This window comes from Phodopus roborovskii, unplaced genomic scaffold, assembly GCF_943737965.1.
Source record: "Phodopus roborovskii unplaced genomic scaffold, PHOROB, whole genome shotgun sequence".
Taxonomy (NCBI): domain Eukaryota; kingdom Metazoa; phylum Chordata; class Mammalia; order Rodentia; family Cricetidae; genus Phodopus; species Phodopus roborovskii.
Window position 1 is genome coordinate 30960111 of NW_026126434.1, and position 16385 is coordinate 30976495.

The 16385-nt window shown below is 45.3% G+C and overlaps 1 protein-coding gene across 1 annotated transcript; it reads right to left on the reverse strand.

Moving 5' to 3' along the window:
- Positions 1-2893: 2893 nt before the first annotated feature.
- On the reverse strand, positions 2894-16030 carry LOC127224408 (popy Class I histocompatibility antigen, A-1 alpha chain). The gene is made up of 6 exons (XM_051187455.1): positions 15908-16030; positions 15465-15734; positions 15000-15275; positions 14168-14443; positions 13929-14036; positions 2894-3068 (listed from the first exon to the last, which is right to left on the reverse strand). The coding sequence occupies exons 1-6, from the start codon at positions 15978-15980 to the stop codon at positions 3025-3027; spliced, it is 1047 nt and encodes a 348-aa protein (XP_051043412.1). The 5' UTR covers positions 15981-16030; the 3' UTR covers positions 2894-3024.
- Positions 16031-16385: the final 355 nt, after the last annotated feature.

Here is a 16385-nt window from a genome sequence, read left to right on the forward strand (position 1 = left end):
AGACAGATTGTTGAAGGTAAGAAGTTTATTAATGTCATGGACAGACAGCAACATGGTTAAGCTCTGAGAGGAGTTCAGGACCCAGCACCAGAGACAGACAGCATGTCTGGGGCCTCTGAAGAGGCGAATCAGATTTGTGGCAGAAGCAGGGGTCCCATTTTATATCTCCCTGGGAACTGAGATGGTTGCATAGCAGCACAAGCCTGCTATGGTATCAGGCTCTGAGTTCCAGGTAAGAGAAAGGGAAGGGCACAAACAGTGGGTTGTGGTCACTAATACACACTTTGATATAAAACTCACTTCCCCATGTGAGAAATCCTGATACCTGAAGGTCTATTCACCAGAAATGTGTAGACAATGTCTCAGTGGTATCTATGAGAGTTGGAGGGTGCTGCAGGTATTGGAGCCTGAGCAACAGTAAATGCTAACTTTTTTTTTTTTTTTTTTTTTTTTTTTGAGGCAGGGTCTCACTATGTAGTGATGGTTGACCTGAATTTGTAACGATCCACCAGCCTCTGCTTCCCAAGTGTTTGGATTAAAGGCCCTAACATTACATTCTTACATCCTTATGATATTACAATGATGGCACTAAACTTCTATAACAAAGTTTTGAAATTTATTGAAAGAGCATGTTGAGGGCCTTTTGGTACAGGGATGGTCTTACAATGGGTGTTTCACCTTTATCTTTCTTAGGCCTTGTAGTACTGTCTATCAAAAGAATTCAGAAAGGGGTCAGTAAGAGCTAAAGGGGCTTGCTGCCAAGCCTGACAGCCTGTGTTTGACTCCTGAGACCCACACGATGGAAGGAGAGAAGTGACTCCCAAACGTTTTCTTATGACCTCCATATTCAGGCCATAGCATGTGTGTATACATACAGATACGCATACACATAAAATACATTAAAATGTAAGTGTCCAACACTTTGCAGGAAGAGGCAGGCTAATCTCTGTGAGTTCCAAGCCAGCTGGGATACACAGGTCCCTATAAAGGAACCATTGTGCCACCTTATATTATAGACAGGCTATATATTTCTATCATTTCTAGGGAAAGCAACTTTTCTTGCCAAAGTGGTTGACAGGTTTGTAGTTCTACCCTTATGAAAGCAGGCAATTGCATGTCTCAGTTCTTTGTCAGAAATCCTCCTTCAATACATAGTCATACAAGGTTGAAATGACATTAGAGTAGAAAAGACTCCTGGCAAGAGAATAGCATTGCTGGGCTGGATGGAGACCTAGGATTACAGTTGGGGGCAGGATCATTTCTTGGCCTAGGGACAAGAAGGTATACTCACGTTAATCCATGCTAATGAGATAGGCAGAATAATTAGTCCTCTAATGAGACACCCTATTTTTTCTCCCCCGAATCCCAGCTCCTAGTGCAGTAACTGATGGGCCACAGCCATGTAAGCCTTTGTAAGTCTTCCCAATTTCTGAATTAGTCCTTTCCCCTTTCTTCTGTCTCTTCTCTAAGCATGCTTTCCTTAACACTTAGGGCCTTCCCTTCAGCATTTTCAGTTTTCTTACTCTTTCCTTAGACTCCTCCCTGTGCCATGTGGCTACTTGTCTGCTATGTGTCTGACCTCCATGCCAGTATAAAATGGCCTTTATCCTTTCTATGTGCCAGTCTCCTCCTCCAGGAAGCTGTTGTGGCTTTGCAGTTTGCTTGCCCTGAGGGTTTCCTTTTTTAACTCTGATAAAATTATCCTTGATCTTCTTTTTAGTCTATTCTTAAATTACTTTATTACTGAGACCAAGAACCCCAAAGGGGAACCCCCCCCACGTGCATCATTGGCATACACCTATAATCTCAGTACATAAGAGGTTGGGGGAGAAGAATAAAGAGGTCAACATTCTCCTCAGCTATATAGCAAGAGTTTGAAGGCAGCCTGAGCTATAAGAGAGCCCGATTCGATAAAAGAAAATGAAGAAAGAAAATGGGGCAGTGGTGGTGCACGCCTTTAACCCCAGCACTCAGGAGGCAGAGGCAGTGGATCTCAGTGAGTTTGAGGCCACTGTGAGTGGGACTCCTAACAGTGAGAGTGCAGGGTGTCTCTGAGTCTTTTGTCTGCTCTTAGGACCCTTTTCTTCCTTCTAGGTTGCCTTGTTCCTCCTTGATTAGAGGAGTTATGCCTAGTCTTATTGTACCTTGTTACTGTGCTTGGTTGGTTTTACCGGGAGGCCTGCTTTTGTCTGAAGGAAACTGGAGGAGCAGTGGATCTGGGGGAGAGGAGAGGTTGGAAGATCTGGGAAGGAAGGAGGGAGGGTAGGGAGGCTGCAGTTGGGATGTATTGTATGAGAAAAGAATAAAGAAAAAGAAAGGGAAGGGCACAGAAAGTCTCAACTTTCCTATGTACGGGAGTCCCCTGGACACCTCAACATTCAGTGTTCAAGCTGAGATTCTGTATAAATGTTGGACTGAGCCTGCTGATGTTCAAACCACACATCTACAAGGATGTAGGCAGGATCCCCTAGTCAATGCCTGAGGCTCACAGCTGGTAACATGAGTCATTCTTGAAACAGATTGTATTCCCCTATACTTGCAATACCAGTACTCAAGTAGAGGCAGGATGATTCATAGAAGTAGATGTTGTATCTCACTCTTCTCATTGATGAAAACAAATAAACAAACAAACAAAAAACAAAAACAAAGATAAAAGAACCTGAAAAAAGCAGCTTAAAACAAGAAGGATTTATTTTGTTGTTTGATTTAAGAAGGAACAATCCATCCTGGCAGGAAAGGCATCGTGGAGTTCAGGGCAGCTGGAACATGTGGCTGGGAGGACTCACATCTCCATGCACCAGGAAGCAGAGTGTGGGGATGCTGGCTCTTATCTGGCTTTCTCCTTTTCCTCCTTATTCTTCAATCTGGACTCCCAAGCCATGGGCTGGTGTCACCCACACTCAGTGCAGCTCTCCCCTCCTCAGTTAATCTTCTCTGGAAACACCTTCACAGACACTTCCAGAACTTCAAGTCCTGGGGGATTCTAAATCCAGTCAAGTTGACAATGAAGATTAGCTGTCATGGCTACATAGTGAGTTCCAGGCCAGCCTGAGGTACAGTGTGAGACCCTACCAAAAAGAAAAAGAAAGAAAATAATATCTGGTCTCCCAGCTTTACAGTCTAAGACAGTGGAGACTGGAGAATTCTAGAACAAGGTTTGCGGCCACTGATTTTAATCATCAGAGAAGCACCCACAATCAAGAACAGTCCCAAATGTCAGCAGCCTTGAGCTGTCAACTTGACAAGTACATACTGTCGTACATATGAGAAATAGTAAGCGATTTACACAATGAAAGTCTCTGTCTGATTGCTATCTAAAAATTCCCTAGACTGATTTCCGACTTATAGACACAAATAATGGAAATTATTGTCATTTAAACATAAGGAAATGTTACATGCGAAAATACAGCCTTACAGATTTTTGTTTTAGGAAAATCAACCCCCCCCAACTTGAGTCTTCATATCTAGGGACAGAATACAAAAGCCCAACAACCAGGCACTCTGGTGGATCTGAGGACTCAAGCTGTGCGAAGCTGCAGGGGTGTTTAGCAGAGAGATGGGGGCAGGAGGGACTAGGTCTCTGCTTCCTTTTTAGACTTTCAGGGAGAAGGGCCAAGTTCTAAGGCCAAGGGGTGGAAATAAAATGATAAATGTTATCTAACTACATCCTTTTCCATCTCCAAGAGGATAAAGACAGTTCATGCCAGAGGAAACTCCTAGTCCTAGACCTCAGATGATAATGTGCCAGGGCATGGTCACAGACAGACCTAAAACAGGGTCAGCAAACATGAAAAAAGGATCGAGTTTCCTCCCAGAGGCTTGTTTCCTCCTCCTGGAGACTCTGCCTCAGATTTGTGTTCACACCACCAGAATCCTCAATGTGAAACCTTTGTCCTCTATTTTCAGGTGTTCCTTACAGAGTTAGATTTTTGTTTGTTTGTTTTTTTAATGGTTCCAAAGTGGCTAAGCACATGTGAATGGATACACTTTTTAGTAACAAAACAGGAGATAGGCACATTTACATACAGGGCTTGAAATGTCTCAGCAAGCCCCAAATTTCAAACATTGTCTTTATCCTACCTCTCCTCTTCCTCATCACAATGGCAGCCACAGCTCCAGTAACCAAAACTCCAAGGAGAACCAGGCCAGCAATGATTCCCATGATAGGGGTGGTGGGAGAGGGAGGAGGCTCTGGGAGAGAGTAGGAGAGGAGAGAAGTGAGGGACCCTGCCCCTGCCCAGGGTCTACAGAAGGGCTCCTGTTTTCTCTAAGGATAGACTTTGTGTCCCCCTTGCCCCTTTACCCCATCTCAGAGTGAGGGGCTCAGGCAGCCCCTCATGCTGTACATGACATGTGTATCTCTGCTCCTCCCCAGGAGGTACCACCACAGCTGCCCACTTCTGGAAGGTTCCATCCCCTGCAGGCCTGGCCTCAATAAGATCCATGTCCTGGGTCAGGTCCTCCTCCTCCCTCTGCCAGGTCAGGGTGATGTCCACAGGATAGAAGCCGAGGGCCCAGCACTTCAGGGTGGCATCTCCTTCAGGTCTGGGGTGATGAGTTACATTTGCTTTTGGAGGGTCTGGGGAGAAAAATCAGAGAACAACCTTCTGTTCCTTCCTGTAGACCACTTGAGCACTGATCATGTGATCATCCCCAGAGTTGGGTTGGAGATTTGGAGAGTGGCACTTATGCCGCATGGATTCAGGATATAGAACTATGTATTCCTAGGGGAGTTCTATAATAAAAGTGTGAACCTGTATACCTCTGAATGAGTTAAAACCCAGTGATTCTGAGTAGTTATAACTTATCTGTAAACACTGGCAGAAACAGACACTAACACCAAAAGGGAACAGCCACTTACTCTTTTCAGAGTTGGTACCTCTGAATACTTGCATAGTTAGAATCTCTATTATGGTTTGAATATAAACTCCCCCCCACCCCCGTGGCTCAGGCGTATGAAGCCTTGGTTTGTTTGTATCTGATGATCTTAGTGGAATATTTAGGATGTAGGTCTAGCCAGAGGGAGTTGGTCACTGGGAGATAGGCCTTAAGAATCAGTCTGTTTCTAGCTACTCTCTGCTTCCTGATCTGCCCAGATGTGGGCAAGGTTTCTGGGCAGTGGCCCTGAGCTGCTCCCACCACCAAGTGCCCCCTTATAAATTACTAGCCTATGGTTGGAGAACCACAATATTCAGTTCTTCCTCTCTGAAGTTGCTTCTCAGGAATTTTGTCACAAGAATGAGAGGAGCAACTCTCACAGTGTTTGAAAGAAGGGTGGATCCTGTTAGATCTGGAAACTAGATAGGCTTCCTCTGCTCTGACCAATGACTGAAAAGGTGGTTAGTGACTTTCTGAAGAGGTGTGAGCAACTGTCTGTTCATCTTTGGTAGGGCACCAAGGACAAATATCTTAGTACTGTTCTATTGTTGTGACATGACACCATGACCAAGGCAACTCATAAAGGGAGGAGAGCAAGCTAACTGGATGGCATGGGCTTTTGAAATCTCAAAGCTTACCCCCCTCCCAGTGACACACCTCCTCCAACAAGGCCATACCTCCTAATCCTTCCTACACAGTTCACACTGAAAAAACATTCAAATTGTGTGTGTGTGTGTGTGTGTGTGTGTGTGTGTGTGTGCACCTGTACATGTGCAGCACATAAGATCAGAAGATAACTTAAGGAAATCAATTCTCTGCCTTTACCATGCTCAGGGGTTCACACTCAGACTGTCAGGCTTCATGACAAGCACCAAGCATTGAGGCATCTTGCTGTGCTTCCTCAGGTTATGCAGCCTTTGTTTGTAGAGGGGTGAGTACTTGGAGTACTCCATTTCCCTACTTCATAGCACCCAGATCCTACCTACATCCACATCCCATGGTCTTAGGAACCCTGTGTGTGGCCACTTTAATTTTTAAAAGTATTTGTTTGTTTCAATAAGTTCAAAGGGAGAATATTCCTCATTTTCAAGATTTGCCATACTGAGGCCCTATATGCATGCTGAATCATAGATAAAGGTTGGCCTGAGGGGTATTCTATTATTTTTACATCACTTTCTCTCTCTTTACTGTTTTACCACTGTGTCCAAGCTTTTGAATTGCAGAAGCACAGATCCAATTCTACTCTCCCCTTTATGCCTCCCTCACATCCCCCAGCCACAAGAACCTCCATTACTTTACCCCTTCAGTTTATCGTGCCAATTTGGGGTTAGCACAAAAGGTAGCATTTGCATGTCTTTTTCTCATTTTAATTCCTCCCTTGGGTGGGCAAGTTCTTTCTGGAAAGGTAACTCAGCCTCCCAGGCTCATTGCCCACACATAGGCCACACAGCTGCTGCCACTGTCAACCGAGTATCCTGCCCCATGCCCACAGGTGTTATACCAGGAATTGCTATTGTTGTTGCTCTTGGGATAGATCTCATGCTAAGCAGGGGAAGACAACTACCCTTGGATTCCCAGCACAGATATCCATCCACCGTCAGATAGAACGGTCTCAGATGCCAGTCTTATCCATTCCCAGGGCAATGCAACTGTCAGCTGCCATTCCACTCCACATGGAGAAAGCAAGCCACATTGGTACCTTCCCCCATGGATAGTTTCGCTTCCTTTGCATGTCTTATATTCCATAGCAGGAACCATGAAACTGATCCTCCCAAACCCATCTTTGGTCCTGCTGTGTTCTGTGATTGAAAAATTAATAACTAAAAGGTATAAAATTAGGGCTTATGGCAAGAAGGGAAAACTGGAGAGAACAAGAATTTCTGCCAGTAGATAACTCCCTGACTACAGAGTACAGAGTCCACATGCTGTTCTCAGGAGATAAAGAAAAAAGAAACACCCCATAACCTTGCAGGTATGCTTATCAGTCTTGCTTAAACAAATGACAGTTACTATTCACTTTGATCCATGATGACCTTGTAAAGAAACTTTGTACTCTATGAAATGTCTAACCTTGGAAACTTTGTGAACTGAGACTAGCGGTCTCAAGCCTCCCTTTCCCTTTTCCCATTTAATAACCCTTCACAATTGTAAGCAGGTGCCTTACTCTTCCAGATAGAGTGAGGTCCCAGCTGTTTGGTTCCTATCAATAAAAACCTTTTGCTTTTGCAGTGGGGAGTCACTTCCTTGGAGGTTGAGGAAACCTGTAGGCACAACATGATCCCACTCAGGTTTCAAGTGTTTTATTATTTTTTTCTGGAGAGATATGAACACACATCTATTCACCCTAGATAGGACTCCAGCACCAGACCAAAGGGAGGAGTTCATCTTTACCATCCAACACTAGTTTGCCAGTCCCATAAATTCACTGGCAGTTACTTACAGGCACACTGGTGAGGAGTTACTTAATAATCAAACACATCACTCACTGGAGTCTGCCACCAGTGTATTACACCAATTAACACCCTCCCCCCCCAAATCCTGGCTGTCCTGGAGTTCACTATGTAGACAAGGGTGGCCTCAAACTCATTCATCCTCTTGCCTCTCAAATGCTGGGATTATAGGCATCAGCCACTATATCCAGCCCATCAATTAACCTTCTAACTCCTATATACACTAGTAACTGTAAGCCAGGTGTCAGAATTCCTTGTGGTTGGGGAACATAGGAGGGTGTGAATTGCTAGAATCCCCAATGAAGTAATCACAGCTACTGTGATTTTGAAACATTATTAGTCTGTGTCATGCCTGGGAGCCAGTATTTTATAATAGGTGGCTTAAGAATTAGTGTCATCTCCTCTCCCTATAAACTCTGCTCAAGGACCTATAGAAGCTACCCTACCCCTTGTACCTGCGTGCTGCAGTATCATCTTCCCTTTATCCAGGTATTTGAGAAGCCACTCCACACACCTTCCCTTCAAGAAAGACCTCCATGACATTGCAACACCAGATGCTTCCCACTTGTGCCGGGTGATCTGAGCCTCCTTGGTATCCACTGCTGTCCAAGAGCGCATGTCCTCAGTCAGAGAGATGTAATCCTGGCCATCGTAAGCGACATGTTTATACCCATGGAGGAGGCGGTGGTCTGGCCCTATGTCACAGCCGAATAGCCACTGGATAGTGTGAGACCCTGTTGCAGCCAGGGAAGTCAGAAAGGTTAGAGACTCACTCAATACACAGCTTGTGCATGATTGGTCAAAGCATATTTCAAACCAAAACGAAACCCCAGTAAATTTCCTCCAGTTTCTACAGGATGGTTTCACTGACCCAAGGTATGTTTCCATGGCGTTAGAAATATGAGGAGGCTGCACATAAGTCTTCTGAGTCTATGGTCACTCACCATTTTCTCTCTGGCTGTGGTAGCCAAAAAGGGTCCACAGTTCTATTCGGCCAAGTATTAAGATGCCCCTGCCCAGCTGAGTCAGCTCCTCCAAATGCTCTGGGTCCTGCTCCATAAATGGTACCCGCGGCTTCACCTGCTGACTCTCCTCGTCGCTGTCGAAGCTCAAGATCTGCGTGTTGTCCACATAGCCCACGACCATGAACCGAGGTTTGCGATAGCCAGGATAGTACAAGGTGGTCGTGAAATACTGCAGAGAATGTGAGCCTGGGTATGCTGCACGCTGACCCTGCACTAGGCCAGATCGGGAAACAGGTGCACCCGCTGGGAGGGGTACAGGACGCTGGGTTCCCGATGCTGATTGGAGAAGGGAGCCTGGCAGGAGCTGCCCACCTCGGGAAGCGGGGAGACCTGGTTGGGCGGGGGTAGAGACGTGGTTTTCTAGGTGCAGTCCCCACCAGGTGCCCTCACTGCTCCAGGCAGAGGCAGAGGCGGTTTCTTTCTCCACCCCGTACTCACCTGTGAGGGCCTGAGTTGGGGGCAGGGCGGCCATCAACAACAGAAGGAGGGCCCTTGGCACCGCGGGCCCCATCTTCGGTGTTTGGAAAACTTTAAGAGATTGGGTCATTGTTCCTCTTTGTGGAGTTTTATAGCGTTGTGGGTGTGTGGGGGACGGATCACGAGGACTCTGAATGGTTCTTCAAAATTCTCTCATACAGCCCAAATGAACGTGTGGGTGTTCAAACATTACTGGGGAATAACGGGTTTCCATTTGTGAATTCTTGATTAAAAAAAAAAAAAAGAAAAGAAAAAAGAAAAAAAATTAAGGCTAACAATAAAAACAGTAACAAACCAGACTCAGAAGGACGCTCAAGCACAATTTCCTTAGTTTTAGCAGGAGTTGGGGGTGGGGGTAGGAGGATAACAGCACCTACAAGCCATAATCTTAGCAGCTGCTGTCTGGAGTAATATAGAGAGGAGAGTAATATAGAGAGTTAGTGTCAGTAATGAAGGACTGTAAACAGCTGTAGAAAGTGTGGAGGAAAAAAAGCATGCAGTCAGAACACCAGTGCACATAAAATAAAAATAAAAATAATTTTTTAAAAGGAATGTCAGTATTGTGGACTGATTAGATTGTCATGGTACAGAAAGCCAAATTATCTTGGGCTATCCTAGCCCCTTAAATATCCATTATTGCTCCCCTCTGTGTATGACCTGATGTTCTTGTGACTATTAGGTAAATAATTTTGGAATGTACAAGTAGACTCCTAGCTTCCACCAACCTGTGTCATCAGATAGCTGGTCTGTAACAGAGATTTCCCTGCATTGATACAACCTTCCTGCATGATGTCTCCATTAATGTGTTTTTAAGATGTCTGGTTTATGCCTTTTGTTGTTGTTCTGTAACTATGAAAACTTAATAAAGCTGTTACCATTTTAGGACATGGAATTTGGAGTAACTGAAATCTGTGTCCTGGGCTATTTATTGTCACTTACATTTGGCTCCAGAATATACTCTCTTATTCCCTTTGAGTTGGGATTTATGTTTTTATTTTTCACATTAACGGTGTATCATGAATATTCTATCTACATAAGAAACATAGATGAGCATGCTTATATCTTTCCATGTAGTAGAGTCATTGTATCTAAGGTAAACATCAGAATATAATAGTTGTTTCTATATCTAGGGTAACAACAATGTATTAGTGAGCCAGGTGGTGGTAGCACACACTCCCAGCACTTGGGAGGCAGAGGCAGGTGGAACTCTATGACTTGAGGCCAACCTGGTCTACAGAGCCAGTGCCAGGACAGGCTCCAAAGCTACACAGAGAAACCCTGTTTCTCTCTCTCTCTCTCTCTCTCTCTCTCTCTCTCTCTCTCTCTCTGTGTGTGTGTTTTGAAGATATCTAGACCTTAAAGAAATCATAGTAGAGAATAGTGATTGTTTTCTATAATTTATAGGTTTTTGAGAAGCTTTCCATCCCTTGCATGACTTTGGTCACAAGACTATCTGGGCACATTTGGAGGTCTTAGATTATTGGTTACTGCAAACAGAGGACTTAGATTATTGGGTACTGCAAATAGTACACAATATGGATTAAAGTTTTGGGGGTGTCATGATTTCTTTCAGAGAACATAGAGACCAAAGGGGCTTTGGTATGAGGAACTTGTTGTACCCCAAACACAATCTTTGTGTAAATCAATAAATATGTTCCTGAACAGAGTTTCAAGGTTTAGTTCACAGAAACTGTTCCTCTTTGTTGCCAGAAAGCCTAAAATTACATTCTGAGGTGAGTCTTCTTTTTTGAACAGCCAACATTCTACAATGTCATAATTGAATAACAATAAATTCATTAAGTGTGATGGTTTCCATTTAAGGAATTTGGAAGATAATCTTGCTTTCCTAAATAATCTAACTGAAGCAAACTCATCTTCTTTTATTCCAATCTTAATTCCAATATTAACTGAAATATGACACATCACACAGTAAATATATGTATATTATGAGGGTTACAGAATAAATACAAAGGTTAAGGAGGCCTCAGTAGCATTTCATGATGCTTTAGAATGAGCTTATGGAAATGTAAATATAGGGCTAGAGTGATGTCTCAGGTTAAGAACATTTATTACTCTTGTAGAGGACCTGGGTTTGATTCTTAGCTCACTCACTCACATGATGGCTCACAAGTATCTATAACTCCAGTTCCAGGATATCTGATACTCTCTCCTGGCCTCTGCAGGCACCAGGGATATAGCTGACACACAGACATACATGCAAACAAAATATTCATTCACAGAAAATAAAAGCAAACCTTTTAAAGAAATGTAAATAGAGTTTAATTGATATGATAGGGGTCCCAAACACTGCATGGACGAAGCTGCTGCTATAGAGTCAGACACTGAGCCTGAGAAATGAATCCTGCTGCAGAGACAAAAAGGTGGGATCCGATCTAAGGGAAGGAATGGACAGATGGATGGACAGAGATATAGATGAGTGAAAGGAGGGTGAATAAATTATAGTCAAATGGTCCACATCAGCACAACTGAGCTGAAGCCCCAGTGACTGCCTGGAGTTCTGTGTCAGTGACTGATGCACACACCGAGTGTCAAATGACACTGTGTGGGGCTAATGACATTACGGTGCTGGGTCCACATCTTTCTGGAATTCTGATGAAAGAGGTGTACTTATGGGTGTGCCCCATAAGTTATTAGGCCTGGTTTCCCTGACATGTTCCCACAGTCTCAATTCACCCCAACAATTTAGAGGCGCTTGTGTTCCCCACACTTGTAATACCAGCACTCATGTTAAGGCAGGCTGAAGATTTACAGGAGTAGAAGGTCAATCCAAACTGTTGTATCACTCATTTTTCTCATTAATGTAAAACAAACAAAATGAAAGAAGCAGCTTAAAACAAGAAGGATTTATTTTGTTGTTTGATTTAAGAAGGAACAATCCATCCTGGCAGGAAAGGCATGGTGGAGTTCAGGGCAGCTGGAACATGTGGCTGGGAGGACTCACATCTCCATGCATCAGGAAGCAGAGTGTGGGGATGCTGGCTCTTATCTGGCTTTCTCCTTTTCCTCCTTATTCTTCAGTCTGGGCTCCCAAGCCATGGGCTGGTGTCACCCACACTCAGTGCAGCTCTCCCCTCCTCAGTTAATCTTCTCTGGAAACACCTTCACAGACACTTCCAGAACTGCAAGTCCTGGGGGATTCTAAATCCATTCAAGTTGACAATGAAGATTAGCTGTCATGGCTACATAGCGAGTTCCAGGCCAGCCTGAGGTACAGTGTGAGACCCTGCCAAAATAAAGATGGGGGGAGAACTAGAGGATGGCTCAGTAGTTAAGAACATTTGTTGATCTTGCAGAGGACCAAGGTTCAGTTCCCACCATCTGCATGGTGTCTCACAAAGTGCCACCAAGTTCCAGAGAATCTAATGTCCTTTTCTGGTCTCCTCATGATGATGTACACATAGTGCACATAAACACAAGCAGGCAAACTTACATACACAAAATAAAATAGATCAACAAATCCATATTAAAAATAACTGACTGTCCAGGCTGTGGTGGCACACACCTTTAATACTAGCAGAGGCAGAGGCAGGCAGATCTCAGTGAGTTGGAGGCCAGCCTGGCCTACAAAGTGAGTTCCAGGACAGCCAGGGCTGTTACACAGAGAAACCATGTCTCAATAAATAAACAAACAAGTAAATAAATAACTGACTATAGAGATGGCTTTGTGGTTGAGAGCAGTGGCTGCTATTGCAGAGGACTTGGGTTCAGTTCCTAGCAATATACCATGGCTCACAATTATCTCTGACTTCAGATCTGGGGGATCCAACAAGTTTTCTGACTTCTGAAGGCTCCTTCATGCAGGCAGAATGCATACATATACCCCATATACAGATACACATAAATAATGAAAATGTTTTTTAAAGCCTTTCTCAAGTCAAGGAGGGAGCACTGTCTGGGCTCCATGCTCAACTATCTAAGACGGGTCTGTGAAGAAGCCTGAGTATTTTCAGAACAAGATTTATGGTCACTGATGTCCATCATCAGAGCATCATCCACAATGAAGAACAATCTCAAATGGGAATATAATATTCTTCCCTGAGAAAGTAAGAAAGAACTTCTAATCAGCCCTGAGTTGCCATGCTGGCAGATACATACTGTTTTCTCTCCCATGGGGTTTAGTTACAGGTGGAAGACTTAAGAAACAATTTATATAATGGAAACCTCCCAATATTTGCTTTCTGAAAATCCCCTGGTTTATTTCTTACTTTTAGATAAAGATACTAGAATTCATATCCTTGTCACTTATTAAACATAAAGGAATTGTATATGTGACATTGGAAGGTTATTTTATTATTTTATTATAGAACCAAGTTTGAGTATTCATAGCTAGAAGGAGAACACACATGCCCATTAATGCTAGATGCCACAGAGGGCAGACTGTTCCTGCCACTGGACACAGGTGCTGGTCACTGTGGCTGGGACAGTTTCCCTGCAGCTCCTGGAAATGATGTGGCAATGCTACACTTGCCCAAAGCATCCTCTGAAGTTCCAGCATTTCCTTGTCACCACGTGCTGAGCCAAAGTCCAGCAAGTGGTCGTTTGATTGGTGGAACCAAGGACTCATGGTGTGCTCAGCTGAAGAAATGCTTTTAGGGAGGTGATGGAGGGACCTGGTCTTTGCTTCCTTTCTAGACTCTCAGAGGGGTATTCCCCTGAACTTTAAGAGAATTCAAGAGACAAGTAGCTAAGGGGTGGAGATAACATGGGAAAAGTCAACTCTTAGAATAGGTTATGTAACCACATCATTTTCTATCTGTAGGAAGAAAAAGATGGGGAAAGATACAGGATTGGAAGGAAACCCTAGCAGAATTGCTGAGTTCAGAACCTCAGGAATGTTTCTAGAATTATTATCTGAAGACCTAGAGCCAAATCAGGAAATAGTAGAGAGATATGCAAGAAAAGCCCAAGCCCCAGCTGGGAGATCTGTCCCAACCAGCATGTCACATCAGTTTGAGATATTTGTCACTTATTTTCAAATATGCTTTAGAAAGATTAGAACATGGGTCCTAGACTGGATAATCACACATGTTTTATAGTAACAGTAAAACAAATCCCTCAGATAAGACCCATTCTCTACCTCTCCTCTTCCTCATCACAATGGCAGCCACAGCTCCAGTGAACACAACTCCAAGGAGAACCAGGCCAACAGTGATTCCAGTGACAGGGGTGGTGGGTTTAGGAGGGTCTGGGAAGGGAGGGGAAAGAAAAATAAGGTGTGGGCTCTGGCCCCTTGCTCTTAGCCATGACCTTCTCAGGGTCTCCAGAAGGAATCCCACTTTTCCTAATGACCACCTCTGTGTCCACACCACTCCTTACCCCATTTCAGAACAAGGGGCTGGGTTAGTGCTTCATGCAGCACATGGCAAGTGTATCTATGCTCCTTTCCTGAAGGCACCACCACAGCTGCCCATTTCTGGAAGGTTCCATCCCCTGCAGGCCTAGTCTCAACAAGGTCCATGTCTTGGGTCTGGTCCTCGTCATCCAGCTGCCAGGTCAGGGTGATGTCTGAAGGATAAAAGCTCAGGGCCCAGCACCTCAGGATGCTGTCTCCTTCAGGTTTGGGGTGATGGGTCACATGTGCCTTTGGAGGATCTGAGGGGAAGAATTGGGCAATTCAGGCACGTATGATTCTTCCCTGAACTGCATACTACTTATGTGGTCATCCTGGGATTGGAGAAGAACTTGGTGCTGGAGGGATTTAAGCACAGTACAGAAGTCTAGACTCAGGCATCTGGGATAACAACTCCTTGGAAAGCTCTAGGATCATGATGATGCAGACAAGATAGACTTCAGGACTCTCAGGGGAGAAAGGAACTTCTGGTCCTGATTGGGTGAGAGTTGAGAGACTCGGCATCAATGGAAGAGAGACCATGGATCCCAAAGAGCTGCAGACTGGGAGCTGAAATTGGCTATTCAGGGATCATCTCTCCTGCATTCCTCAGACAGACTCTCAACCTAGAGAAGGTTGATCCCTCGGGAGAGTCTCTCCGCCTGGAGTTTGATCAGGAAACCCGGGATCACGCTTTCCTCTCCAAATGCAAAAGGAGAAGCAAGCAGTATTCCTGCTCAACCTATCTTCCTCCCTTCTGGGGAGACTGGAACCCCAGCCTGAGGATAGATGGAGGAGATCCCTTGCGACCTCTTGTACCTGCTCCCAGAAGAGTCTCCTTCCCTATCTCCAGGTATGTACGGAGCGACTCCACACACTCGCCCTTCAAGTAGGATCGCCTTTGTTCTGCGACACCAGCCTCCTCCCACTTGCGCAGTGTGATCTGCGCGGCCGAGTCGCCTGCGGTCCAGGAGCGCAGGTCCTGGTTTAGGGCGAGGTAATCGCGGCCGTCGTACGCGTGCTGCTCATATCCTCTGAGGAAGACTCCCTTTGGCCCCACGTCGCAGCCAGACACACACTGAAAGACATGAGAACCTGGCCCCGCCCCCTGCTTATTTGAACCAAAAACCGTACACGAAAACCCGTCATTAGTCCCTTGCGCCCCAGAGTCTCCGGAAATCCCGCAGCCTTGGACCAAACCTCTCCCCGAGGACCCGAGAATTCGGTGTCGCCCGTGAGGATGTGAAGGGGTCGTGACCTCAGTCCCAGCCTGGGATCACTCACCATCCTCGCTGTGGTTGTAGACGCCCATGGCCTCCCGCAAGTTCACTCGGGAATTCTTTGCAATGTCCTTAACGGTATGGGTCTGCCGCTCCCAATACTCGGGCCCCATCTGCTTCACCCACAGCGCGCGGGGCTCCATTCTCTGACTTTTCGCCTGGTTGTTGTAGCACAGGAACTGTGTGTCGTCCACGAAGCCGACGAAGATGAAGGAAGGCTCCCTCAAGCCAGGCTGGGACACGACGGTAGCAAAAAACTGCAAGGAATGGAAGCCTGGCGGCCGAGGGTGGTGAGATCCAGACCCACCTCCCGGGACCTGTGGAGGTGTTCGGGTCAGGAGGGGAGCAGGGTGCTCAGGATGCAGAATAGAAAAAGGAGCGGGAGGGTCTGGCTGGGCAAATCGCCCTAGCTCTACCTGGCATTGGCAGTTTCTGACCAGCACTCACCTGCGCAGACCTGGGTCAAGGCCAAAGCTAGGATGAGTAGCGGTAGGAGGGCAGAAAGCTTGGAGCTTCCCATCTTGGGTGTTTAGAAGGCTTAGAGGAATTGAGACCTTGTTCCTCTCTGTGGATCGTATAGCATTGTGGGTTATCCGGAGAGACCACGGTGACTGAATAGCTTCCTCCAGAATTCAGATATGCAGTGGGAGTGAGAACACGTGTTCAGATAGACAGACCAAGACAAAGGTGGTAAGCTGGTGAAAGGAACTCAAAGGTAAGGAGAAATCCCTTACCCTTGGCTTCTTGTTACAGATAGCTCTTTTACAGACCAGACCTAAGAGTCACACCTGAGACCAGGGAATTTAATACCCTCTTCCCCCTGCACCCAGTGCCTGGAGCTGTGTGTGAAATTCTCAACATTTTGTTTTCAGGATTTCTATATGCTTTTACAAATAAATGGGGTCCTCAGAGAGATGTTGCATGT